The 26,585-nt window shown below is 56.7% G+C and overlaps 1 protein-coding gene across 5 annotated transcripts in view; it reads right to left on the reverse strand.

The window, feature by feature from the left end:
* Positions 1 to 26,585, reverse strand: part of SYNE3 (spectrin repeat containing nuclear envelope family member 3) — a 99,536-nt gene that overhangs the window by 43,927 nt on the left and 29,024 nt on the right. For 3 of the 5 annotated variants that reach the window (XR_006293489.1, XR_006293488.1, XM_043556957.1), the window contains exons 2-6: positions 21,723 to 21,880; positions 12,446 to 12,618; positions 10,986 to 11,295; positions 3,611 to 3,772; positions 1,566 to 1,913 (exon numbers count right to left, since the gene is read on the reverse strand). Coding sequence is in view for 1 of the 5 variants with exons in the window: in XM_043556957.1 (XP_043412892.1) it covers positions 1,566 to 1,913; positions 3,611 to 3,772; positions 10,986 to 11,295; positions 12,446 to 12,618; positions 21,723 to 21,866 (1,137 nt within the window). In the remaining 4 variants the exon portion in view is untranslated. The other 2 variants (XR_006293491.1, XR_006293490.1) reach the window with 2 other exon arrangements.

Here is a 26,585-nt window from a genome sequence, read left to right on the forward strand (position 1 = left end):
GGAAGAGTCCAAATTTCCTTTTTGGTGCAAGAGAGAAAGGCTGTGCTCTACCTTTCCCCTGCTCTGCTGGGCCACGGGGGCTCCCAGCCAAAGCAGGTCGGGCTGCCCGGCGGCCACGGACCTGGCCTCATCCCAGGGCATCCAGCCACTCCGAGGGCTGGGCTGGAGCAGGCGTGGTGTCTGCTCCTTGCTATAAACCACATCATAAGTGCAATCAGCCACTGTGCGAATGCTCATTTAAGAACCAAAGGCTTCAGTGATAAATCCCAAGCTTCTCTTTCGCCGATTTCGGTGAGTCATGGCTTGATCATAATTGAGGGGCCACTGGCATCGGGGCGGGCAGAGAGCCTCCGCAGGGATGGGGTCGGCTCCGCCTCAGGAAAGGCTTCCTGAAACCCAGCTGGGCACAGACAAGTAGCCGTCGCGGTGGAACGGTGGCAGGGCCTTCCGGGCCTTGGCTCCCGAGTTTGCACCTTGTGACCCTTATCCCTTATCTTGTGGTAAAAGCCGGTACTTTCCGAGCATCGACTTTGGCAGGTGCTGTGCTAAGCACTTTTTGAGTCTTCAGCGGTTCGTCCCCGTCCGTGTATAACTGAGGTTAAAGTACTTCTCCCAAGGCCGCCCAGTTAGCAAGAAGAGAGAGCAGGATCTGGACCCAGGCAGTCTGACCCCAACGTCCCCCTGCCCTTGGCCGCTGCACACGCCAGCTCCTCCTGAGCCGAGGCGGACAGTCCGAAACAGGAAGTAGTTCTCTTTGCGCTAAATTGATCACCGCAGTGGAACCTCGTCTACTACGAGGCTCAATGAGCCCTAAAGGGTAACTGTTTTCTTTCTACCCACACAAAAAACATGTTTGCATTTGGGCAAGCATCGGAAGGAAGAGAGAAAAACAGAACAACAATGCAGAGCGGAGGTGGGATCCGGGTAGCTTTTCTTTGAAAACATTTTCCCTGATGGCACTGACGTGGGGCTAACCCGCTGAGCTAGTAAGTGAAGATAGGCGTGAGGGAGGATGTTGACCCTTGTTGGAAAAAAAAACCTCTCTGTCCGTAAGTCAGACCTCCCGGGTGTGCACGTGCGTGGGAGGAAGGCGACCGTGCTCTGGTCGGACGTTGTGTCTGGGTTGGAACCCGCCCCGCCCTCCCAGGATGGGCACCGTTGGCTTGGTCTCCCTAGAACCCCATCGTCTCTACACGAAGAACCTTCCCTCTGACCTAACTCTCCCTGCTCTGGGCTCAAGCAGTCCACCCCGCATCCCACCGCGGGGCAAGGGAATGGCAGACCGAAAGGCAAGCCACCTCTGGTCTTATTTACCCACAGACTCCTCACGTGATCCTGGGGATGTTGAGGGTAAGGGAAACCTCTCCAGGCCTCGGTTTCCTCATCTGGAAGATGGGTACAAACACCCAACTTGTGTACTACACCCAGGGAACTTAGATCACCAAAGATCTAGGAGGCCCAGAGTAAACGTGGTTAAAGCTTAGCATGACTCTCTCCCCGTGAAGAGGAGCTCCGAGGTACACATGTCACCTGGACGGTCCCTGTCTTAGCCAAACCCCACTTACCGAGTAGAGTCTCCAGCGGGCCACCAGCTCGTCCTCGGTCCCCGCCTTCGCCACGGGCTCCAGACCCTCCTCGGCCAGCCTCTGAAGGTCCTTCCTGAACTCTCCCAGCTCGGCCTCTAGCTGCCGCCTCTGCTGCTCACAGGCTCCCATGGACTTGAGCAGGCCCTGCAGCCGCTCCTCCTCCTCCTCCCAGAGGGCTCGCAGCTTGTCCAGAACTTTCTGCATCTCCTCCAGCTCCTCGGTGATCTTCTCCGCGCCCAGAGGAGAGGTGTTCTGGATAACGCCCACAGCCTGCTCCTCCAGCCTCCTCAATGACTCCTTACCCCGGGGAAAATCGCCGGCGATGTCCTGAAGGGGGTGGGGGGGGGGGGGATGGACGGATGGGGAAACGTACAAGGGGAAAAAGACATCACGTGCTGCATTTTCCAGAGCCCCTGGAATGTCATGCTAAACACAAACTCCTAGATGAGAGCCAGACGCGCCTTTCCAAGGGGTGGACTGTCCACCTTAATCACACTGACTTGCCACAAGAGGATGTAATTCCCTTCCCGCGACTTTTACGGCCACTTGATTAAGTCGAGGAGAAAATCTGGGTTGGGTGTTTCTGCCTTTAACCCTCTATGACGTTTGTTGATCTTCCCTTTTAACAAAGACAGAGGCAGCCTCGGGCTGGGAGCCTTCAGCTGGAGGAAGTATGGAGCCAAATAGAACCTAACGACCCCGTTGGGTTTCGTTATATTTATTTGTAGGGTTATCTACGAATGCCGAGTGACAGCGGTTTTCCATTCACGACAATGACAGAACTTTTCCTTTCATACAAATATCCATTAGTCTTCCATTTAAAAAATTTACGTAGGCACCTGCAAGTCTATTTTATTTGCAAGTGCCTTCCAAATATTTTCCTTTTTTGTCGCAGTGCAGTTGCATGGAGTAAGATACGTAGACCTTAAGCACTACTAGTCAAAGAGTTTTGAGAAATATGCACACCCACGTAGTGCACATTGTTACCAAAATATAGAGCATTTCTAACATCCCAAAAGATTCTAGAACTCCATGTATCTGAAAGCATTGGATATATTATCTTTTGAAACTGGCTTCTTTCCACGTCATGTTTTTTGGATTCTTCCATGCTGTCGTAGGTCTTAGCACTTCATTCTTCTTTGTTGTGAGTAGTGTTCCTTTGTATATAGATACAGACATGGACATGTGATGTATAGCTAATCTATATCTATATCTATATCGTCGATCTCTCTCTCCCGTGCCACAATATGTGAACCCAACACTCTGCTGATTAAGATCCGAGGTGTTTTCAGTTTGGGACTATTACAAATAAAGTTCCGACGAACATTCTCACACTACTCACATAAGATTTTGGGGGGTGGGATGTCGTTAGTCACTGGTTTTTAAACAAGAGTCAACTTACATACAAATATTAAATAAATGGTACAGGTGCTGTAGATCTGTGGCAAAATTTATAAAGTAGTCCCCGAATTACTGCACATACTCTAACAGGCCCTTTATGGAGGAAGTCAGAAGCTCATTCAAGGTCACAGCCATTCAGGAAGGCCGGAGTGGACCAAGCCTGTCTCCACTGCAGGCCTGATGCCTACACCAGGGCTCCTTACCCGCGGTAAGGACACCTGCGGTCGGACAGGTCTGTTGGGGGGGCTGTCCTGCCCGTCACAAGGTGCATAATAGCATCCGATCTGGCCTCTACCCGCTACATGCCAATAGCATTTCCGCCCTCCGTGGTAACGACCAAAAAATGTCTCCAGACGTTGCCAAGCGTCCCCCATTTGAGACCCACTGGTCTAGACCACGCTGCTGTGACCTTGGGTTTCCAAATGCCCCGCTGGCTCGGCGATTTCTGTAAAGCAGCCGAGGCCCCACACCTACTGCGCTAGATTCCACACGTCTCCTCGTGTGCGCTCTGCGTGCCGTGGCTCTTGTATCCCCTGGGGCCCCCAGCACATCCCAGTAAATAAACAACACAGAAGCCCAGTAGCTGAGCATTTCCCCTCTGGTAGAGATGCGGTCAAGTTTACCTGCAGCGCGCAGAGACGGCCCTCGGTGGTCAGTTTGCAGTTTCGCCCCAGGCAGCTGCTCACCTTCTCCACCACCGCCTTCAGCCACAGCTGGAACTCGTCCACGCCTGCCTGGAAATGCTCGTGCTCCCGGGTCACCTGCTCCAGCAGGCCCACTCTGTCCTGGGGCGGGGGGGGGGGGGGGAGGACGGTCACCACCTATGCAGGTCCCCAGCCCAGGCTGCCCTTGGCCTTCAAGGCCTACGTGTGTGTGCGCGCGCGTGTGTGTGTATGTGTGTCTTTAGGGGGTGTGAGATACAGCCGACCGTCTGCCCTTTTGCCGAAGATAAAGACATCCCAGTGGCTCTTCTCCACCTTATTAGCGGTAACCCAAGAGACTCTTGGTCAGAGCATGTCCACACTGGGCCCGCCAACTCTACAGCTGGCTTTCTTTCCTGCCGTGTCCGGGGAATGGGACTCAAGACAGGGGTATTTAGGGGCACCTGGGTGGCTCAGTTGATTAAGCGTCCAACTCTTGATATCGGTTCATGTCATGACCTCACGGTTTGTGAGATCGAGCCCCGCATCGGGCTCTGCACTGACAGCATAGGATTCTGTCTCTCTCTCTCTCTCTCTCTCTCTCTCTCTCTCTGCCCCACCCCTTGCTTGCATACTCTCTCTCTCTCTCTCTCAAAATAAATAAATAAACATTAAAAAAATGACAGGAACAGGGGCACCTGGGGGCTCGGTCGGTTAAGCATCCAACTTTGGCTCAGGTCATATATCATGGTTCGTGAGTTCGAGCCCCGCGTTGGGCTCCGTGCTGACAGCTCAGAGCCTAGAGCCTGCTTCAGATTCTGTCTGTCTGTCTGTCTGTCTCTCTCTCTGCCCCTCCCCCGCTCACATTCCATCCCTCTCAACGATAAATAAACATGACAGGAACATTTAACAACTCCTGCTACACAATGCTATCATTGGAGCACTCACCAAGGTGCCGGGAGCACCCAAGGAACTTTCCGTACATTGTCATCTCACTGCGCTCTCCTGACCACCCAATCAGGTGGCACCATTAGTATCCCCGTTTGACACATGGGGAAACGGAGGCACAGAGCGGCGCCTCAGAAAGCACTTGCCCAAGCTCACCTGGGTAGGGAAGGACCAAATTCAAACCCAGAAGGCCAGACCGGGCCAATGGCATCCGTGCCCCATGCCGGCGGTGTGTGCAGCGCATGCAAATACACAGGAGGCCGTCCCCCCTTCATCACGGGTGCGGCGTTGCTGGCGGCATGGGCTGGAGTCACCTCGGTTTTCAGACAACCCTACTCTAGTCCTCGCCACACAGGGGCAAGATGGCGTCCCGAGCGGGGCTGTCATCTGAGAAATAAATGCCCCTTCTATCAGACCTGTGTGCCCAGGAACCGTTTCTCAAACACACCCCTGATCGCAACACCATTTCTCTCAAGCCCTCCATGGCTCCCCGCTGCCCGCAGGCCCGGATCCAAGTGCTGCAGCATTCAGGTCAAGGGCAGGACCCCGCCATGTGGCTGTGGGCTTGCAGTCAACACCCTGGGTTTGGAGGGTTTGCCCGTGACTTGAACCCTGGCCTGCTACGTGCCCGCGTCTCTCTGTACGTGTGGTTAATAACAACCCCACCTCACTATGGCGCAGTGGAGTCAAATGAGTCAGAACTCACGTGACCCCGGAACCGCACTGGGCAGCTCGAGTGGGCAAGGGAGCAGTTCTGCCCGGCCACGCTGACCTCGGGCCCCACAGCCTCTCTGACTTGGCCCGCTGCCCCAGGCTGACTTAGCAGCCTTCCCTTTGTCCTGTGGTTCCCTTCTGGCATTGTCCATGCCTCCCCATCCGCTGGGAGAGTCAAGAGCTCCCTACACACCAGGCGGCCCCTTGCTGACTTCCCCCCCAGGCTCTGTGAATGAGTGCTTCCCAAAGGGCAGGAAGATTCAACACTGAGTGTGGCCGCTGGAGGGAAGTTTTCAAGGAGGGTCAAGAAGAGGGAAAGGGAGGACCTCCATTTACCAAGCACCTGCCAACGTGCCCGGAGCGTGACAAGCTATCTCACACTTAATCGTCACCACGATGCCAAGCCCTCCCGCTACACGGATGTCCAAGCCGAGGCTGGGAGGTCACGTAGCTCTTGAAGGGCCTTCTGGACAAGAGTTAAATGGCAGGTGCCCAACTCCGAAACCACTGCTCTAGTCCGGGGGTTGGCTGGCGGTGGAGAGGAGACGTTTTCGACTTTAGCCACCATGTGGCTTCTGTTGCAGCCGGTGATGCGTTCCTTCCGTTGTGCCACAGGCTGCCACACGCGACCACGTAGAACAGGCCTGCGTTCCAGTGAAACTGAAATATGGGCACTGAAATGTGAATTTCAAAGCATTTTTCCATGTCCTGGAAGATTCTGCGTTTTATTTCCTGCCATTTAAGCGGGCAGAAACCATTTCTGGCTCCCAGGCCACGCAAAATCAGGAGATGGGCTCGATTTGGCCCCCGGGCCATCAGTAGCTGGCCTCCGCTCTCAACCGGGGAGGAGGCTGCGTCCAGGAGTTCGCTGGCCTCTACTACAAAACCTGGTCAAAAGTGCTCCAAAGGGAAGCGCGGACAGACACGCGGGTTCAGAAAACTTCCCCGCTCTTCGTACATGCCTCCCCTGCCCTTTGAGAAAGTCCTCACCAAACCTGAAAACACGGATTAATTCATTTAAATTTGCAACAGCCATGGCAGGGAGGAGAAGACATCCCCGCTTTGGAGATGGGGAAACCGAGGCACGGGACCGAGTCCTTCAGCGCAGAGCTGGGAACCTCCCACTCAGGGGAGCGTGGCCCGGAGAGCAGCGACAGCAGTGCCCCGCGGGGTCTGAATTCCAAGCACGGACCAAGAGACAGAGGCCACCGCCACCTCCTTCGCGACTCCCGCGCCGGCCCCCCCTTCCCGCGGGGCTGTCTGCGTCCGTCCAAACCCTCCCAGAGCCTCCGCCGTCCCCGGGAAAGGCTCATTTATGAAACGAAGTGGGTCAGGAATAACAAGCAGAGAATAGGCGCCGGGCCCCTGGTCGACGCTGCCGGTGATAGATGTCGTCGCGCAGCAAAGGCTCCCCCGGAACGCGCTGGCCGGCGGCCCCGTGTGTGAGCGATGAGGTGCCAGCACTCGGGAAGCCCAGAGTAAATAAAAGCCTCCGTGATCGTGAGCAGGCCCTCGGAGAGCAGCGTGGCCCGGCAGGGCAGGCGTCCAGACGAGCCCCGTGCCAGGCGTAGCGATCACAGCGCACAATTCAGCCGCTGCCGGCCGGCCACGTCGCAGAATGACAGGGGTGACGGATGGCTGGGGGCGGGGAGGGGGGTCCTCCACCTGCCCTCATCAGACCAAACAACGAAACCATCTGCGGCGGGCAGGGTCGTCGGGAACGTCCAAACCCCACCAATTAACAAGGGCGGCGAGGACTGATGTCTCCGCAAGCCTGCGCCGGCCGGTTTGATTCATGGCCCAGATGCCAGACGCACCCGCCTCCTTTGAGAGGCGCCCAGGGGAGGCAGGGAGGGGGAGGAGGCGGCTGCTGTGTGCCTGGCCCTTCAGAAAACGTACCTGGTGGATTAAAAACACTCATAGTACACCAACAGGACCCCACTGGCGGCCAGCCTGCTCTATTCTTGACTCTCAGTGTCTGGGGTTGACACAGCCCTATTGTCCCCCCCACTCCCGGGCTTGGCCCGCTGATCTAGTCCTCGGATCTCCCTGCCGCGGGTGGTCACAGAGGCCACGGGTCCGGAGGTGGCCCCCACGGCGCTCCTGGGCTCCCGTGCCCCTCCACACCAGAGGCTTTGCTAGTTAACATATCGGAAGTCAAAAGTGGATTCTCAGAGGTGAACACAATGGCCCGTTGACTAGCTTGAGAAATGTTGAAACGGGCTCTCTCGTTGGTGGAAGTCAAGGTATTAATACACACAAGGTCTGCAACGGACTGAGCTGTGTCCCCTAAATCCATAGGGTCAAGTCCTAACCCCTAATGTGATGGTATTTGGAGGTGGGGCCTTTGAGAGGTGACCGGGATCACGAGAGGTCATGAGGGTGGGGTCCCCATGATGGGGTCAGTGCCCTTATAGGAAGAGACAGAAGAGAGCCTACTGTCCCCTGTCCCCATCTTTCCGCCATGAGAGCAAGAAGGCAGCCATCTAGGGGTGCCCGGGGGGCTCAGTCGGTTAGGGGTCCGACTTCAGCTCAGGTCGTGGTCTCACAGTTCGTGAGTTCGAGCCCCGCATCGGGCTCTGTGCTGACAGCTCGGAGCCCGGAGCCTGCTTCGGATTCTGCGTCTCCCTCTCTCTGCCCCTCCCTCATTTGTGCTCTCTCTCTCTCTTAAAAATAAACATCAAAGAAGAAGAAGAAGAAGGCAGCCATCTACAAAGCAAGAAAAGGCCCCTCACCAGGAATCGACTCTGCCAATACCTTGTAGACTTCCCAGCCTACAAAACTGTGAGAAATAAATTTCTGTTGTTTAAGCCCCCCAGTCTATGGTGTTTGGTTACGGCAGCCTGAGCGGACTAAGGCAACACCACAGAGAGCCACCCTGAGACAGGCCTGGATGCCTGGGATTCTTACATGGCCCCAGTCCTGTCCCTGGGCTGGGGGATTTCAGCTGCCTGCTTCGGGATGGCCATCTTATCTGCCTTGAGAGAGCCTTTCGCACAAGGTGAGGCCTTCATCAAATGTCCGAGGCAGGTGACTAGGAGGCATCTGGGCCACGGAGATTCTTCGGGGGCCCCAGCGGACATGCAGAGTTCCCTACCCTGCTTAGGATGGAGTTCGAGCATTCTCTTGTTGTCTAGGGCTGGCAGGAGGGGCTGTGACCCGGGGCTTGGGGTCTGGGGCTCTACCCCATTTTACTAATGAGGACCGTGGGGTTGGCAGTTACATCTCGTTAAGGGCAACGCCAAAGTTAGATTTTCTCAGTAGCTCCTCAGTCTTCTGAAGGTCAAGGTCCCTTCTAGAATCTGAAGGAAGCTGTGGCTCTTCTCCCCAGCAAAATGCACTCACGCCGTCCTTACACTCTGGATCCCCCGCTCTCCTGCCCTGCGAGCTGGTCGCCGCCTCCTAGAAACCTCTGGAAGCAATGTGCTCCCGCCTCCAGGGTCTCCACACTGCCCACTCACTGCTGCCTTCCACTTTCTCAGCCGGACCCACAGCAGCTCGGGCGGTCCGGGCTCCTCCCTGACGGGCACAGGGGACAGGACCTGAGGCACCACTGAGGGAAGACCCCACCTTGTGAGTCGCCTAGAACTTCTGGGTCTCTCTCGCGGGACAATGGCATCTGCCACTTACATGGGTTTTTTTTTAGGTCCGCAAAACGGGCCCAGTTCGAAACCTTCGCTCTCCACCACACGAGAAGGCTGGGGGGACCAAACGAGGTCAAAGACACGAAGAGACTTGGAAAAGACAGCAGTCGTCAACAAGAATTGTGAGGTCTATGATTTTTTGGACGCAGCGAGGGGAGGGTCCCCTAGCAGCGACTGTGAGAATCTCTGAGGTGATCGTTTGCACACGTGGGCCAGGACTGGTGCTCACCCGGTGCCCCTGGCACGCCCCCTCCACACACACGTGTACACATGTATACACACACACACACACACACACACACACACAGGCCAAACTACTTTCCATTTCCCAGCCTCCGCACATTTCGCGGAAGGCTCTCTGCTGATTGACAGGTGCACCTGTTTCCTGTGAAGTCACAATGAGGCCACGGGGGCAGACACCTTCTCTGCCCGGCCCCAGGGGCCGACCTGGAGAAAGAATCGCTGTTAAGCCTGCCCTTGCCACTCGGGACTTGGTGAGGGCCAGCTGGCTGCGTATGTGAGAGCCAAAGTCCACACCCGCCTTGCCTGTCCATTCTGGCCCCTGCACAGCTGCCCCCAGAACCTTCCGATGCTTCCCTGGGTGGGGGGGGGGGGGGACGGGGCTTGGGACTCGTGAGCCTCCAAGCTGAAGGGCGGGGCTCTCATTCATTCAATAAACAGCTTTGAGCACCTGCTCAAAGCTCCATTGTTGTTGCTATTGGTTCTCACTGCTATTGGGGGCCGAGGTGTCCTTTATGTGGGGAAACCAGGTGCCAGTTTTCAAAGAACTCCCTTGTGAACCAGCAGGTAGGGCGAGCTGCCCTGAGGCCACACAGCTGGAAAGCTGGCAGAGCCTGGCTTGAACCCAGGCCCCTTCCCAAGCATGCAAGGACCAGAGACCTGTTCTTGCTAGTGCATTCTCAGATCTCTGTCCATTACAGGTCTGTTGCCCTTAAACTGTAATCACGAAGGAGCCAGCAACATGGCAGACTAGAAAGCCTGGGCACCCTTCCACGATAGACGGCCAAAACGGCTGCATAAAATTTAACAAGCGTTGTTTACATGCACACACCGAGGTAAGTGACGTCACGTGGACGACACGAAAAGATGTTACAGGTTGCTAAACTCACTTGTGTGCTTGAGGCTTTCCTGGGTTTAAGGCTCCGGTTGGAGGAGGAAGTAAGGCTTTGGGCCCAGAAGCAAAAAGGCAGAACCCTCAAAGGGCCGCGTCCCCCACCGTCAAAGGATGAACTAGAAAAATCTCCCTCTACGCACAATCCAGGAAAGAAGTTCGGGCTTCAGCGCGGGCTCTGGGGCAAAACCCAAAACAAAACAAAGACTAATCACCTTTCAGAGTGTGGGGCCTCTCGCATAATTTTGGCTTGGGGTTCAAGTTCAGACGCAGGAATCCCCAAGTCAAGAACACACTGATGTAAGCACAGGAACCATGAAGGTGAATTCCCGGGGGAGCCTGGCTGAGGGAAACGCCAGCCACTCGGAGCATCAGGCCCCAGCCACGGGGGTCTGCAGATAAAGTCCTGCTTAGCACGAGCTCACAGCCCAGAACCGCAAAGGCCCTAAGGCTCCACCACGACAGGAGACCCGATAAATTGCAGCGTCAGGCTCCAAAACTTCAGCTACTCGAACAATCTGACGGAGACTGCAAAATACGTACACTCGGAATGATTACAGATATAACCCATACCCGGAAGGTGGGCAAATTTTACACGATGCGAAACAGAACGGTGAGTGTCATAAAAACCCGATTAGAATTCCTTTGCAAGATACTAATAATTGAACTTGATAATTCAGAGGACCGCTTAAAAAATCTCCCCCTACGCACAATCCAGGAAAGAAGTTCGGGTTTCAGCGCGGGCTCTGGGGCAAAACCCAAAACAAAACAAAGGAAAGACTAATCGCCTTTCAGAATGTGGAGCCAGGGGCCTCTCGCGTGCTACATGGGTAGACAGGGGCGGATAATGGATGCACGGGGAGACAGAGGCGGCTAATGGACGCACAGGTGAAGACAGAGCCCCCCACGCCTCACGCACCTGGGCTTTGGCCTTCACCGCGGCGTACTGGGCCTTCATCCTCTTCTGGGCATCTTCGTCCACACTGGGGTCCCCGATCCTGTTGAACAGGGAGGCCGCCTCCTCCAGCAGCCGGTCGAGGAGCACGGCCTGGTTGCCCACGTTGTGCAGCAGGACCCGGGCGTGGCTCAGCTGCCACTGCTTCTCCTTCAGGCCCAGCTGCAGCTCCACGGGCAGCTCCAGGACCACCATCATCTTCTGGAACCAGCGGTAGAACTCATCTCGAGCCAGCAGGTACTCGCTCCAGTGCAGCCACACCCACTCGATGCGGCTGTGGACGGAGAGCAGGGGGCCGTGAACGACCCGCCCACCTGGCCCCAGGGCCGGGCAGCCGCCCCCTCCCCAGTACTCCTGGGGGGGTGGGGGGGGGGAGCCGTGGGCAGGAGCGCAACGAAATGACACTCTCTCTGGGCCTCAGGGTCACCTGGGCAGCTTGACGACCCTCCAGGTCCGGGGCCCTACCTCAGTGTGGTGGGAGTGTGTCTAATAATCGACACAGTGCCATAGTGTCTGGGGGGCTTGTGGCTGTTCGGTGGGGCAGAAGGCTGGGGGGCCTACGTGTGGGTTCCAGAGGCGCCATGAGCTTGCTGCATAACCCTGCCTCCTCGCCTGCCTCGGTTTCCCCGTCCGTAACAGGGAGACGGCCCCATCTCTCCAGCCCACATCAAACGACTTTGCATTTCCAAGTGAGAGGGTTTGAAAAGCGGAAAGCACAGTGCAAAGCAGGCATTGTTATCACAATCTCACGGTAAGAGAGGGAGGCCCAGAGTGGTCAAGCAACCTGCCTGGGGTCACACAGCTATCAATGAAGCAGCATTTCGCTCCCCCCTCCCCCAGCCACTCAACCTTCTGGCTTCAGAGCGATGGAGGGGGTCCTGGCAGCTGCTGGTCCCTGAGGGCCCTACTGTGCCTCGCTCTTGACATTTGCTTCTCCTCTTCTGTCTTCCTGACAGCCTTCATCGAACGCTTGATTATACCCGTTGTCCAGATGAGGAGCCTGGGGCTCAGAGAGCTCAAGTAACTTTCCCAAGGCCGCACAGCGGGCAGGCAGCAATCTGAGGTCTGCCTAACCCCCCATCCCTCCCTGGCTCTCAGGGGCAGCACAGGATCTAGGCTACATCGCCAGCCAGGCAACAGAGCCACTCCGCCATTCTGCTGGGGGACGAACACATGGCGAGTCTACTAAGAATTTAGTGTTAGCAAAACCTGATGGACTCCCACTGCCATTATCATCATTAAGCACGATTATAATTAGAAAGAGGCAGGCAGGGCTGGCGCACATCCCAAGAGAACATCCTATTCCCAGCAATTCCAGGACCGGAGAAATGTCCCCGGGGTAGAGGCCCCAGGACAGCGCGGTGCTGGACGAGGAGGGTCAACAGAGGCTGCGAAGGCCCGGCGGGGGTCCCCAGCCGCCTTACCTGTGACAGTGGGTCATGTAGGTGACCGTCTCCTCCCACTGGGCTTTGATGTCCTTCAGCTGGGCCAGGATCTCGGGCTTCTGGCCGTCCCGGCAACACGCCAGGAGGCCCTCCGCCGCCCGCAGCACGACGTCCACCTTCACGCGCCCCTCCGGCTCCAGCTGGCATATTTTCTGCCGTGGACACAAAGGCCGGTTTCCGGGGGTTAGACAAAGCCACGAGCAGGCAGAGCCTTGGCGTTAACGGTGGCATGATGGAAAGAGCCGGGACTTTGAGGCCAGAGGGGCTGGGGTTCGAACGGTGGCCCTTGCAGCTTTCTCCTGTGACCGTGGGTGGCCAGCTGAAGGCCCTGAGGTCGGAAGCAAGGCACTGACGAGGGGAGCCCAGAACCGTGGAGCCGTCTGCTGGCGAAAGTCCCTTCCCTTTCCCACTGGGCCGCTTCCGGCTGTGTGAACTCACACACGTCTCGCCATCTCCCTGGCCTCGGTTTTCTCGTTTGTAAAATGGGGTTATTCATAGTACCGAGCTCCCAAGTTTTTTTCAGTATTAAGTGAGAAAATGCAACGTAGGGGCGCCTGGGTGGCTCAGTCGGTGAAGCGGCCGACTTTGGCTCAGGTCGTGATCTCGCTGGGTTTGTGAGTTCAAGCCCCGTGTCGGGCTCTGTGCTGACAGCTCAGAGCCTGGAGTCTGCTTCAGATTCTGTCTCTCCCTCTCTCTCTCTCTCTCTCTCTCTCTCTCTGCCCCTCCCCTGCTTGTGCTCTCTCTTTCTCTCTCAATAATAAATAAATAAATGTAAACATTCTTTAAAAAATAAATGAGAAGGGGGCGCCTGGGTGGCGCAGTCGGTGAAGCGTCCGACTTCAGCCAGGTCACGATCTCGCGGTCCGGGAGTTCGAGCCCCGCGTCGGGCTCTGGGCTGATGGCTCGGAGCCTGGAGCCTGTTTCCGATTCTGTGTCTCCCTCTCTCTCTGCCCCTCCCCCGTTCGTGCTCTGTCTCTCTCTGTCTCAAAAATAAATAAAACGTTGAAAAAGAAAAAAAAATTAAAAAAATAAATAAATAAATGAGAAAACGCAAGGTGCACGTCGCGGTGTGTGGGGCTGTGAGAATCTGCCTCTCACGTCTACTGCAGGGAGTGGGCTTGACCCAGGGCCCCAGCCGAGGCTCCGGAATTCTCTCTGAATTTGCAGTTCGAACCGAGGCCTTGCTCCCTCAGCTGCTCCCACCAGTGACCAAGCAGGAAGAGGAAGGCAGGCCTGTTCCCCCGTGGCATCGGGCTCCTCTGATGGGTGACTGGTCCAGGAGGCCCCACGGCCTTGCCAGACTCCCACAGAGCCACACCGCGGTCCCAGACACTCCCTGATCTCCTGGATTGGGGGTCAGACCCGCGTCGGGCTGACCTCACCCCTCCCAGCCTTCCTGGGCGCCCAACCTGGTCTCTCGTGGAAGTTTCCCTATCAAACATCTCGTGCGTTTAGTCTCATCTTGGCCTCGGGCTCTGGGAGGACCAACACGAATTTACAACGTCTAGCAAGTGGCATATTTCTGATTAACATCAGCTCTTGTCCTTATTACCTGCCGTTATTTAGTTCTTTGGCAACTCAAGCGTGGTCTCTGTAAGAAAAGTACAATTGGATTCCAATTCCAGAGCCATTCCCTCCTACCTGCCTGACCTTTGTCACAGCACTTCGATTCGCGAGGCCTATGAAATGGGGGAAGAGGGCAGTTACACCACCCAGGGTTCCAGGAACGTTCCGCGAAGCCGAGAGAGCCCTGGGCACACCGCCTGGCCCAACACTAATAGTGTTCGCTCTCAGTACCGTCTTTTCATACCTTTGAGCCCTCTTTACTGACAGCACATTTGCCTGAAGTTCAAGCTCTATTCCCCAGCCTGTCTCCCTGGGAGGCTGGCAGCCAGCCTTCCCTGAATGAAGTCCCAGTGGGCCGGCCGTCTCTGACCCCTCTCTGTGGATGGCGCAGGGGTGGGGGAGGGGGGAGCGAAATGCTGCTTCATTGATAGCTGTGTGACCCCAGGCAGGTTGCTTGACCACTCTGGGCCTCCCTCTCTTACCGTGAGATTGTGATAACAATGCCTGCTTTGTCTACCCCATAGGGTTCAAACATTCAGTTTTGAAAATACAGCACGTTAAAACATCGATGTGTCAGCATACTCCGTAAACGGTGGGGTGTAAAAGGTGTAGATCCTTTTCCGAGATGTGCGAGTGAGCAAAGGGTGTCAATCCTTTCTGTTGCTTCACGTGAGACTGGTTAGCCATGACGGCGACGATGATGGTAGAGAGGGACGTCCCCTCCTACCTGTGTCATCAGAGTGACATTAAACAAGCTCCTTCCACACAGGCTCTCTGCGGTCTATGAGTGTGTGTTTGGGGGTGGGGGGCAGATGAGAGTGGAGAGCGGGGAGATACCCCAAGAAGGGGAAAGCCGTTTTGTTTGTTGTTTGAGCCCGGCCGAGCGGAGGGATGTAGCAGGACCCCGCAGGGTCACGGCTGCGACGAGAATCCGACCGAGACCCCAAGTGCCGCTCAGCACAGGCAGCGATGCAGAAGACAAAGGTACTATGGCAATTAGTGTGGACCAAAGGTCCGAGGGCCACCGCGGGATGTTGTGGGCTGAGCGAGATTCCCCACCCGCCGCATGGAACATTTCACACCACTCAGGAGCGGGAGCCCCACAGGGCGGCTGGGGAGGAATTTCTTGCCATCCCGCGACATTCAGTTTAAGGACCTGATATTTCGGACACCCAGCGCTGAGGAACAGACTGCAGACCCACCCTCCAAGCTAGGAAGACGCACGCCACGGAAATCGCAGTTAACGGACAAGGGTGCTGGGAACCCACAGAAACCTTGAGCTTTGCAGGGCTGTTCTCTGCAGCAGCCAGAGAGGCCTCCTTTCCGCCTGCTGTCCAGAGGAGGCTCAGTCAGAATCCAGAATCTAGGGAGCCAACGGCTTTGGGGAAGAAGCTGAATTCGTTCTCTCCGCCACACCCAGAGGGAGCCAGCTGGGCCTGGAAAGTCCCCATGAGGACAACGGCCCCTTTCCCAAAGCCTCGTTTCCTGATTGTGTGACCTCCTCTAGGCCTCTGGACTCTTGCTCTCCTGACTCCTGCTCGGAGACGGGCAGGCCGGACGGGGGAGACACGGCAGACGCCCAACTCCCTGCCCTTCGCAGGGGAGTGAGTCTGCTGCTTCCTGCCAGAGACAGAAAAGCCGGCCAGCCCCAAAGGCAGGCAGAAAACCAAGCCCTACCTGGCCCAAAGCAGAAACATCTGCCCCCAAACCGAAATATCAACCAATGGGATGTTTGCTGGCGGCCAGGGAGGCCAGGAGGCCAGAGGCCATGGCTACGCTGGCAAATCCAGCTTTCCAGAAGTAGTTTCCACCTTTCTTTGCCGCAGTCATGACTACGTTCTTCGGCTGGTGTGAGGTTCCTTTAGAGCTGATCACCAGCAGGATCCAGGAGTGCTCGGCAGGAGGGACGAGCCAGCTGGGACGGGGTACAGAACTATTCTGATTGGAAGAAGCCAATGAGGGCAACAGTCAGGTGGGGGGTGGATGGAGGGAAAACTTTGGGGAGAGAAGAAAAGATAGATCAGGAAAGCCGGAGGGAGGGGGTTAGTCAGGGCTTTCCATCAGTGCAGCCAAGACCAGGTAGGCACTGCGCTGGGTACTGTGCTTGGTACTAGGTGGGGTACTGAGCTGAGCACTGCACTGGGTACTGTGTGCAGTGCTGTGCTGGGTACTGAGTTGGGCACTGTGATGGGTACTATGCTTGGTAGTGGGTGGGGTACTGGGGTGAGCACTGCACTGGGTACTGTGTGCAGTACTGTCCTGGGTACTGAGTTGGGCACTGTGCTGGGTACTATTGCAGTGCTGTGCTGGGTACTGAGTTGGGCACTGTGCTGGGTACTATTGCAGTGCTGTGCTGGGTACTGAGTTGGGCACTGCTGGGTACTATGCTTGGTAGTGGGTGGGGTACTGAGCTGAGCTGGATACTATGCTAGATACTATTCTGGGTACTATGCTGGGTACTATGTGCAGTACTGTGCTGGGTACCGGGTTGGGCACTGTGCTGGGTACTATGCTTGGTACTGGATGGGGTACTGAGCTGAGCTGGGTACTATGCTAGATACTATTCTGGGTACTATGCTGGGTACTATGTGCAGTACAGTGCTGGGTACTGAGTTGGACACTGTGCTGGGTACTATGCTTGGTAGTGGGCGGGGTACTGAGCTGAGCACTGCACTGGGTACTGTGTGCAGTGCTATGCTGGGTACTGAGTTGGGCACTGTGCTGGGTACTATGCTTGGTAGTGGGTGGGGTACTGAGCTGAGCACTGCACTGGGTACTGTGTGCAGTACTGTGCTGGGTACCGGGTTGGGCACTGTGATGGGTACTATGCTTGGTAGTGGGTGGGGTACTGGGGTGAGCACTGCACTGGGTACTGTGTGCAGTGCTGTGCTGGGTACCGGGTTGGGCACTGTGATGGGTACTATGCTTGGTAGTGGGTGGGGTACTGAGCTGAGCACTGCACTGGGTACTGTGTGCAGTGCTGTGCTGGGTACTGAGTTGGGCACTGTGATAGGTACTATGCTTGGTAGTGGGTGGGGTACTGGGGTGAGCACTGCACTGGGTACTGTGTGCAGTACTGTCCTGGGTACTGAGTTGGGCACTGTGCTGGGTACTATTGCAGTGCTGTGCTGGGTACTGAGTTGGGCACTGTGCTGGGTACTATTGCAGTGCTGTGCTGGGTACTGAGTTGGGCACTGCTGGGTACTATGCTTGGTAGTGGGTGGGGTACTGAGCTGAGCTGGATACTATGCTAGATACTATTCTGGGTACTATGCTGGGTACTATGTGCAGTACTGTGCTGGGTACCGGGTTGGGCACTGTGCTGGGTACTATGCTTGGTACTGGATGGGGTACTGAGCTGAGCTGGGTACTATGCTAGATACTATTCTGGGTACTATGCTGGGTACTATGTGCAGTACAGTGCTGGGTACTGAGTTGGACACTGTGCTGGGTACTATGCTTGGTACTGGGTGGGGTACTGAGCTGAGCACTGCACTGGGTACTATGTGCAGTACTGTGCTGGGTACCAGGTTGGGCACTGTGCTGGGTACTATGCTTGGTACTGGATGGGGTACTGAGCTGAGCTGGGTACTATGCTAGATACTATTCTGGGTACTATGCTGGGTACTATGTGCAGTACAGTGCTGGGTACTGAGTTGGACACTGTGCTGGGTACTATGCTTGGTAGTGGGTGGGGTACTGAGCTGAGCACTGCCCTGGGTACTATGTGCAGTACTGTGCTGGGTACTGGGTTGGGCACTTCTGGGTACTATGCTTGGTACTGGGTGGGTACTGAGGTGAGCACTGCCCTGGGTACTATGTGCAGTACTGTGCTGGGTACCGGGTTGGGCACTGTGCTGGGTACTATGCTTGGTACTGGATGGGGTACTGAGCTGAGCCGGGTACTATGCTAGATACTATTCTGGGTACTATGCTGGGTACTGTGTCGGGCACTGGGGTCCAGGAGGAACCTAGTGCTTGCAGGCCGTGCTGGGGTCTGCAGAGAAGAGCACAAATGACTAACAGAGCCACCGACACCACGGAGTAGCTACTGGAGCTCCAGTGAGGGACGTGGGGAAATCCAAGGCTTGGTGGGCAGTAGGTGGCGTCGGCACCGAGCCTTAGTGACGCGCAAGCCTTCGAGATGGGGCTTGAGCGACGGCTGTGTCCGGAGGCCACGTCCTAGGAAAGGCAGCCCGTCTCTGGCCACAGAGGGGCCTGGAGCCCAGTCAGGAAGCAGCCTGGCTGAGGCCGGGCCCCGAGTGCAGGGCTGGGACCTGGGGGCCGGCTCCGGGAGGCCCGGGCGCGGGCAGGGAGGGTCGGCGTGTGCGTGTCCCCGCATCGAAACCGCAAGAAATAACCCCATCCATCGGGCCGGCTCTGCCAGGGCGCCCGCACTCTGCCAAGCGCACCAGTAAGTCATTCGCCCCCATGTTCCGTCCCTCCTGCAAGGCGGCAACCATCGCCCCCACCCCCACCCCACCCCACCCCCAGTGAGCTGAAACCCAAGGTGCTCCAGAAACGCTCCCAAGGCGCAACAGCCACGGTGGGGACTCGAACCCCGGGAGCAACCCTCTTCCCGGTCTCCCTTCACAGAAGGCTTTCACCCCCACCACGAGGGTCCCGGAGCCGCCAACAGCCCCTCTGTACGCAAGGGGGAGAGGGCTCTGCTCACACTCTGTAGCTAGGAAGTGAGGTCGCAGGAGGGCACGGGACTCGCTTCTGGCCACGCAGCTATGCGGCGTCAGAGCTGGATGGGGACTCACATCCCGGCCACTCTGGAGAAGGGTCACCCGGGACGCACATCACTGAGCTGGGGCGGGGGGGGGGGGGGGGCGGCACGAGACCCCGACCCCAGAGTGAGGCCCCGCGAACTGCAGAGGTGGAAAAGTCACCAGACGCTCCCTTCACCAGATGGCAGGAGCGAAATGTTTTCTTTCTTATTGCAAAATTGGTTTTGAAATGTCAAGGCCCAGAAAATAGCATGCCTGAGCCCCATGGGAGAGCCAGAGGCGGAGCCCCTGGACGTGACCCCCTCCGCCTAGGCTCTGAGTCAAGTCCCTGGTGGGCGTGCTCCCCTCCGGTTTCCACCCTGGCCTGGCCGAGGGCTGTTCCCAAGGACCACTCTTGCCTCGGCTGCAGCCCGACCCACCACCGGAGGGGAATGGCCTGCCGGTAGAAGGGTACAAGGTGCAAAGGGATTAGCAACCCTTGGCCTTGAAACAGCAAGTACACACGCAGGGCCGTGGTGTTCCGGGACACAGACTATCAGGAGCTGGGGCCAGAGCTTGGGGGCAGGGGGAGGGTTGCATTTCACAAGCACAGACACACAAGCAAACGGGAGGGCATCCCAAGGAGAGGCAACAGCACAGGACAGAGGCCTACAGACAGGAAATCTAGGCTGTCTGCCACCAGGACAGGATCTGTGCTTGGTAGATGGGATGGCCGGGACAGCTGAGGAAGATGGGGTGGTGTAGACAGTGGCAGACTTTGGTGCCAGGTGAAGCTTGGTTTTAGTTTTGTGGGCAATGGGGAGCCACGGAAGGTTCTAGAGGAGGAGAATAAACATCAATAACATCACGAGATCCTGTGCGGCCTGGATTATGTGTATAATCCCCCATACCCCTTTATGCTGTGAGCCCCAGAGTAAAGTGAACCTCGCCGTCTCCACTGCCCCAGGACCCCCCACGGGGATGGCCAGTGATGTTCTGGACTCGGCCCTGGGCTCAGGTCCTGACAAGATCGGTTCCTAGAGTTTGGGCCCATCACTGCGTCTAGGAATCACATTTTATTATTGAAAACTAGGGACCATAAAACCACATTCACAGGGCTTTTGTGAAATTCAACATGAAAGCTGACGGTGCGGCCCTGGGCACGTGACAAACAGGTGCCGAAAGAATGTCGGGTCCCCTCCGTCTGACCTCTGGGGACCAATCATTTGATAAATGCCTCCTGGTGACAGTAACAATGCGGATGATGACTGAGGCCAAGTCCGACAACAGAAGGGGCTCCGGGCCGCCAACTCCTCTCCTTGAATCCCCGACCTTCCTTCCAAGTTTCCAACCTACCATCCCCCTGTCGCAGCAACGACATCCAAGCTCCCCGGCTCAGTGTTCCAGGCCGTCACCCTCTGACCCCTGACTACCCGTCTGGCCCTGTCCCCGGCTCCTGCCTGATGGCTGGTGCTACCCCAACCCAGCCTTGCTGGGGCTCTGAGCACCTGCCTCGGGCCATGCCCACCTGCTGGGTCTCTCTCCTCTGCTGCTCCCTCCGCCTAGAGCCCCCTCCTCTCCACCCTCACCCCTGCGGCCCCCAGCCTGGCTACCTCGTCTGTCTTTCAGCTTCAGCAATAAAGTCACTTGTCCCCAGAGGCGTGATGCCCCAGGCTGCCTCAGAGAGTCCCAAGTTCTCTGCTCACTCCACTGTCCAATTGGGAAGCCTCTGGCCATATGACTTAAAAGTGGTCCCCCACTCTCTGCCCTGCCGGGCACGGTTTTACTGTGAAAGTCCATCTCCGATCATCTGAGAGGCACGTGTCCTGGCAGGGAAGCAGAAAGCCCATCTGACAAGGAATCAGAAGACTCAAATTCCAGGCTGGAATGTCCCACCCGGAGACCTTTCCAACGTGGACAAGTCACCTCTCTGAGACTCAGTTTCCCCATGCATAAAATGCAGACCATGGCTCTCCCTTCGTAACGTGGTCGTGAGCCTTAAACCATCGGCCCTGAAAAGATGATACAAATTTTCTTCATTTTGACTGTTTCCGAAAAGAGGATTAGGTGTTTTCAATAAGATGCACAAAATCAGTGAGACAGCACACCCAAGAAAGCACGCAGGACACTGGGTGTGGGGCCAGCACCCCTTCTAGCCTGGTCAGGAGATCAGTTTGTATACGAGAAGGTGGTCTCCCCCCCCCCTTAAAAGTGACCATTGTTAGCTGTCTATCCCAATGGGTGTGACCCCAGAGATGCATAAGTCATGGCTTTGCCTACACGTGGGCAACGGAGGCCCAGAGAGGGATAGGGACTTGGCCGAGGTCACACAGCACTTTCACAGCAGCATGGAGCCTATAACCCAGGTTCTGCCCCCTGGCCCCCTGGCCTGAAACAGATGCCCTCGGATGGGGGCACCATAATGCCGGGCCAGGCACGGGACACCAGCACTTCCGGTAGGCATAGCACCACACGCCCTGAGCCCTGCCTCGTGCCAGGTGGGGAGCAAGGCCAGACCCTGGCCCTGGAGAAGCTGACGGGTCACTTCTCACGGGGCAGAACCCTTCTCCACCCTCCTGAAGGCCAATCTGGGCCCACCCAGACCCGGCCCAGGGAAGCCGGGAAGCAGCAGGAAGGACTGGGCTGGGGACCCCCCAACCCCATCACCCTCCCCACCCCCTCCGGCCGCAAGGTCCCTCTGCCAGGACGGGACAACCAGAAAGCCCCTCTAGCCCCTCCCTATGAAAGTGTGGTCCCAGGACCAGGGATCGTGTTAGACATGCCAGAGTTGGGGTCCACCCTGACCCCCTGGGTCAGAATCGGCCCTCAAACCCAAATCCCCAGGAGATTCAAACACGTCAGAGTTTGAGAGAGACACTAGCCTGGACCGCCCCTGCCATTTAAGAGTCAGGAGACACGAGGCCCGAGGGAGGGACACGGCCGAGGCCCCAGGGCTATGGAAGCCACGGTCTCTGTACCTCGGTCTCCCGCAGCCTGGCCTCCAGGGCCGCCCGGGGCCCCTGGGTGTTGTCGTTGACCTGCAGCCGCTCCTGCACAGCCTTCATCCACTGCCGGGCTTCCTCCACGCTCCTGTCGAAGCCCTCCTGGGGCGGTTGAGTCATGGCACCTGCAGAGGCTGAAGGCAGGAACACGTGAGATCAGGCCAGCAGACGAGAAAGCAGGGTGACGCCGGATGGGGGTGGGGGGGAGCCAACGCTGGGGACAGGCCCACACAGCACCAGTGCCCCTCCCAGCAGGCACGTCCGCCTAGCCCCACAGCTGGGGGCGACTGTGATCGTCAAAGGGCCAAAGGACCCGGGAGGAAGGACAGGTCTCTCCTGTGGGATCAGGGAGAGCAGGTGCAGGGCGCTGGGCTGGCCTCTCAGCTCCCCTGCTGGAGACTCAGGGGCAATTCTCCTGTCTCTGTGGGTTGAAGCCCCTCCGCAAGGGATCCCAAAACACATATACGGTCTGAGATGGGCACTACGGATAGCGAATCTTGAGGTGCATGGATCAAGAAGCCTCAACCGGGGGCGCCTGGGTGGCTCAGTCGGTTAAGCGTCCGACTTTGGCTCAGGTCCGTGAGTTCGAGCCCCGCATCGGGCTCTGTGCTGACCGCTCAGAGCCTGGAGCCTGTTTCCGATTCTGTGTCTCCCTCTCTCTCTGACCCCTCCCCCGTTCATGCTCTGTCTCTCTCTGTCTCAAAAATAAATGTTTAAAAAAAAAAAAAAAGAAGCCTCAACTGAAGAAACACAGTTTTGGGCCAGGCTGATGCCAGCCCCGAAACCACGCCTGAATATCACGATCTCAGGGCTGGGGGTGCCCAGGACAGCCAGGTGCCTGCTCGCTACTTCGCCACCAACTTGGGTCCACGGCAGACGTCACTGACGATCCACTGCCTTTGCCTGTGAGACGATCCCCACCCGCTTTGCCCCCTTAGGCGACGCCTGCCTGCTGGCCTGGATCCTGCAGCTGAACCCGCCCTCGGCCACGCTGCCCACAGCTCCCTCCTCCTGACCTCGTAGCTGCGGACGCGGAGGCTCAGATTTTCGCGGGTAACTCTCCTAGAATCCCGTGCAGCCCAGGCAAGACCTTTCCTACATTCTGGTTCCAGTTGTCTGCTTACGGCAACTATCACCTACTTTGGATTAAAGTTATTTATATCTGCATCTTACGGGAAGGGATTGTACGTGGCTTATCTTCCAGCTCCCGCAACGCCTCGCACGATGGTGAAATGGCCCAGCATCGGTATAAAGTGTAACGCTGATGAACACAGCATTAGTTAAAAATGGCAAACAGGACAAAGCTAGAAACAGCCCAAATGCCCAACAAAGGGGGGTTGGTTAAGGGAAGCACGATGCGCGTTTCAGGATATCACGCAGCCACTGAAAAGTATGCCTAAAATGAATTTAATAAAGGAGCATCCTTACGATATAATGACACCCCCAAATTAGGCAAAATTGTATCTTTAGCAGACACGACTCTCCACAACCAGTAAAAGCAAACAAAACCACAAAAGACTACCCTCACAGGGGAAGGTTGGGCGGTCTTGCCACGATGTGTCCACGTGACAAGGGGTGTGGGCTGAAGTGGCCCGAGTCACATCCCACATGACCTCAGGGCTCTCTTTTCCGGGCACAGTGCTCTCGGAGGCCACTTGATTACGGATGATTTGCGTGCGGACGGTGGGAACACGCAGTTGGGAGTTTTTGTGTCCTTGTTTTTCCTTAGGCGTCTTGTGAACTTTCTAGAAAGAGCGAGCATCACTTTCAACGTACACAGTCTCTTGACCTCGGCGGAACCGTGTTGGCCCTCTCTTCTGGATCGGCAGTCGGTGGTCCAACAAGCGCGGACAGAGCATTTGAACGCCGCCCCCACCGCCCTGGGTGGGCTTTGCCACCAGATCGCAGGGGACAGCTGTCACCGCCGGGGGACGCTGTCGGCGGCTAGGGAGACCTGGGCCTGCGGCTCAGAGCTCAGTCTCCCAGCCTGTTCTCCTTTCAGAGCTGTTTGGAGTTTTGCTAACCGTTTAATGTGTTCCCTGAAGCCACTCCCAGCCTTTGAATGCTGCGTTTGTAAAGCACAGGAGACTGTGCGGGCGTTTAAATTGGTTCATTGTGACTTTAATCACTTGTCTAGTGTGGGACTTGATTGGCTTCCAAGAGCTCGGCTTTTACGTAACTTGACCGAGCGAGGAACGGGAGGGGCAGGGACGAGTTTCCCCAGAGTCTCACGTGGCACAACGGTGGCGGGGAAACGCTGCCCTAATCACCGAAAGGCATGGAGAGCCCTTCTCCGCTCCGGTCACGATCTCAGGGTTGGTGAGTTCGAGCCTCCAGTCGGGCTTTGCACTCACAGCGTGGAGCCTGTTTGGGAGTCTCTCTCCCCGCCCTCGCTCTCTGCCCCTCCCGCACTCGTGCTCCCTCTCTCTCTCCCTCTCTCTAACACAAATAAAACGTTTAAAATTTTTTTTTTCAAACAGACTGAACTGAATCAATGAAGTACACACACGTGCACGCACAGGCACAGGCTTCTTTATTAACACGTTAAATCACCAGCGCTAACGCTGGGTCTAATGACCACCAGAATTTCGAAGTAGCGACGGGCAGACACGACATCTCAAGAGACGTACAACCTCACTGCAGCGTGAAAATAGGTGTGACGGGGTTACCAGCACCGCTAAGGCGAGACAGGGCTTCGCCTTGGCTTTGCCTCGGCTTTGCCTCGTACCTAACGGAGGGAACCGGCGTCAGGGAGAGGGTGCGAGGCGATGAGACTACGGTTTCCCATCCGAGTTCTTGGCCCCTAAATGGCCTCTCAGAGCCGGACCTTGGGGAGGAAGCCTGCTCTATGCCTTCGCACATAGGAAGGGGAGCCTGTTTTGTTACACGAGGTTGAGTTTCAAGAATCAAATGGGCAGCTCAAGAAAAGCCCACCCACAACTGATGTAAGGACCAGGAGGGCATCCCTCACTGAAAGCTTCCTGGGAACCTGTCTTGTGGAAGCCAGGGGCAGAGGTGTGGCTCTGGGGGGGGGGGGTGCGGTGGGGGGAACGGGGACAGACCCACGTGAGCTTTGAGAGACGCCGACCACAGGGCCACAAAAGAGGGCTTGTCACCCGGCCTGGAGCCAGCAGGGCCGAGTGGAGGTGTTTGTTGCTGCGGGCTGTGGGAGGCTCCTGGGGGATGGTGAGGCTGGAACGTGGGAACTGGAGGAGGCTGGTGGGGGCGGGGCGGCGTGCAAGGGCCAGATCACAGCCTTCGGAGCCAGGTCCAGGGCCCTGGGGACAACAGGGAGCCAGCAAATGTTCGGGTGGTGGTGACACAACTATTCTAGGCTTCAGACAGGTGACCCTGGCCAGGGAGGGTAGGGAGGGGAAATACAGTGGGGGGCAGGGGGTGGAGGCTGGGGGTCAGTGCAGACAGGGACAGCTGCGGGGGGCCAAGGACCATGAGGGAAGGACAAGGGAGGGAGCACGCAGGCATGCCTCTCCGGAGGAGAGTTCTCAGCCTTGGCAGGTTTGTTTGTCTGTCCTTGGACGGGTTGAACGGACATAGTATTAAAAAATGGGGGGCGCCTGGGTGGCGCAGTCGGTTAAGCGTCCGACTTCAGCTCAGGTCACGATCTCGCGGTCCGTGAGTTCGAGCCCCGCGTCAGGCTCTGGGCTGATGGCTCAGAGCCTGGGGCCTGTTTCCGATTCTGTGTCTCCCTCTCTCTCTGCCCCTGCCCCGTTCATGCTCTGTCTCTCTCTGTCCCAAAAATAAAATAAACGTTGAAAAAAAAAAAAATGGGACTACATAGGGGCGCCTGGGTGGCTCCGTCAGTTATATGTCTGACTCTTGATTTCGGCTCAGGTCATGGTCTCACAGTTCGTGAGTTCGAGCCCTGTGTCAGGCTCTGTGCTGACAGTGTGGAGGCTGCTTGGGATTTTCTCTCCCCGTCTCTCTCTGCCTCTCTCCTGCTCTCTTTCTCTCGAAAAAATAAATAAACTTAAAAATTAAAAAAAATGGGACTACGTATTTTCCAAACATTTTGGAGAAAGAAAGAGAGAGAGGAAGGAGGGAAAGAAGGAAGGAAGGAAATAAAGAGAAAAAGGGAGAGGAAAGAAGGAAGGAAGAAAGAAAGAAAAGAAAGAGAAAAAGAGATGAAGGAAGGAAGGAGGGAAGGATGGAAGGAAGGGAGAAGGAAGGGAGGGAGAGAGGAGGGAGGGAGGGAGAAGGAAAGGAAGAAAATGTGCTCAGGGTTAAAAAAAAAAAAAAATGCTGTTCCCATTTCCAAGTCCAAGAAGCAGCCCTGCGGTGTGGCTACAGGTGGCCAGAGACTGGGCCTCCCCGTGCGTCTCTGGGCTGTCCCTAAGGAATCAGCGAGAGAGCCAGGCAAAAGGACACAGCCCTTTGCGGTTCGGGCTGGTGCTGGTCTGCCGGCAGAGAGAGAGAGAGAGAGAGAGAGAGAGAAAGTAAATAAACTGCCTTGGTTTCCAGCATCCTGTGTGGTTATCACAAATGACAGCCGGAAGAGAGGTGACATTTTTGCCTTGACAACAGACAAGCAGGGCCAGGGCAGAGGAAGAGCCCGGATCAAGACAGATCGGGTGCTGAGAGGGAGCTGGGTCCACAGCCACAGGTCGGTGAGAAGAACACGGTGACAGGAGCCCGGCAAGATTCGCAGGCTTGACCAAGATCAAAAGCGGAGAGCTTAACCAGAGCGTCGCTGGGAGGCTGAGGACAAAGGGAGGGGGCGGAAAAGTCCTCAATCAGGGCACAGCGAGGGGCGGTGGGTGGCTCAGCCGGCTAAGTCTCCGACTTCAGCTCAAGTCATGATGTCAGGGTTTGTGGGATCGA

This window comes from Prionailurus bengalensis, chromosome B3 (assembly GCF_016509475.1).
Source record: "Prionailurus bengalensis isolate Pbe53 chromosome B3, Fcat_Pben_1.1_paternal_pri, whole genome shotgun sequence".
Lineage (NCBI taxonomy): Eukaryota > Metazoa > Chordata > Mammalia > Carnivora > Felidae > Prionailurus > Prionailurus bengalensis.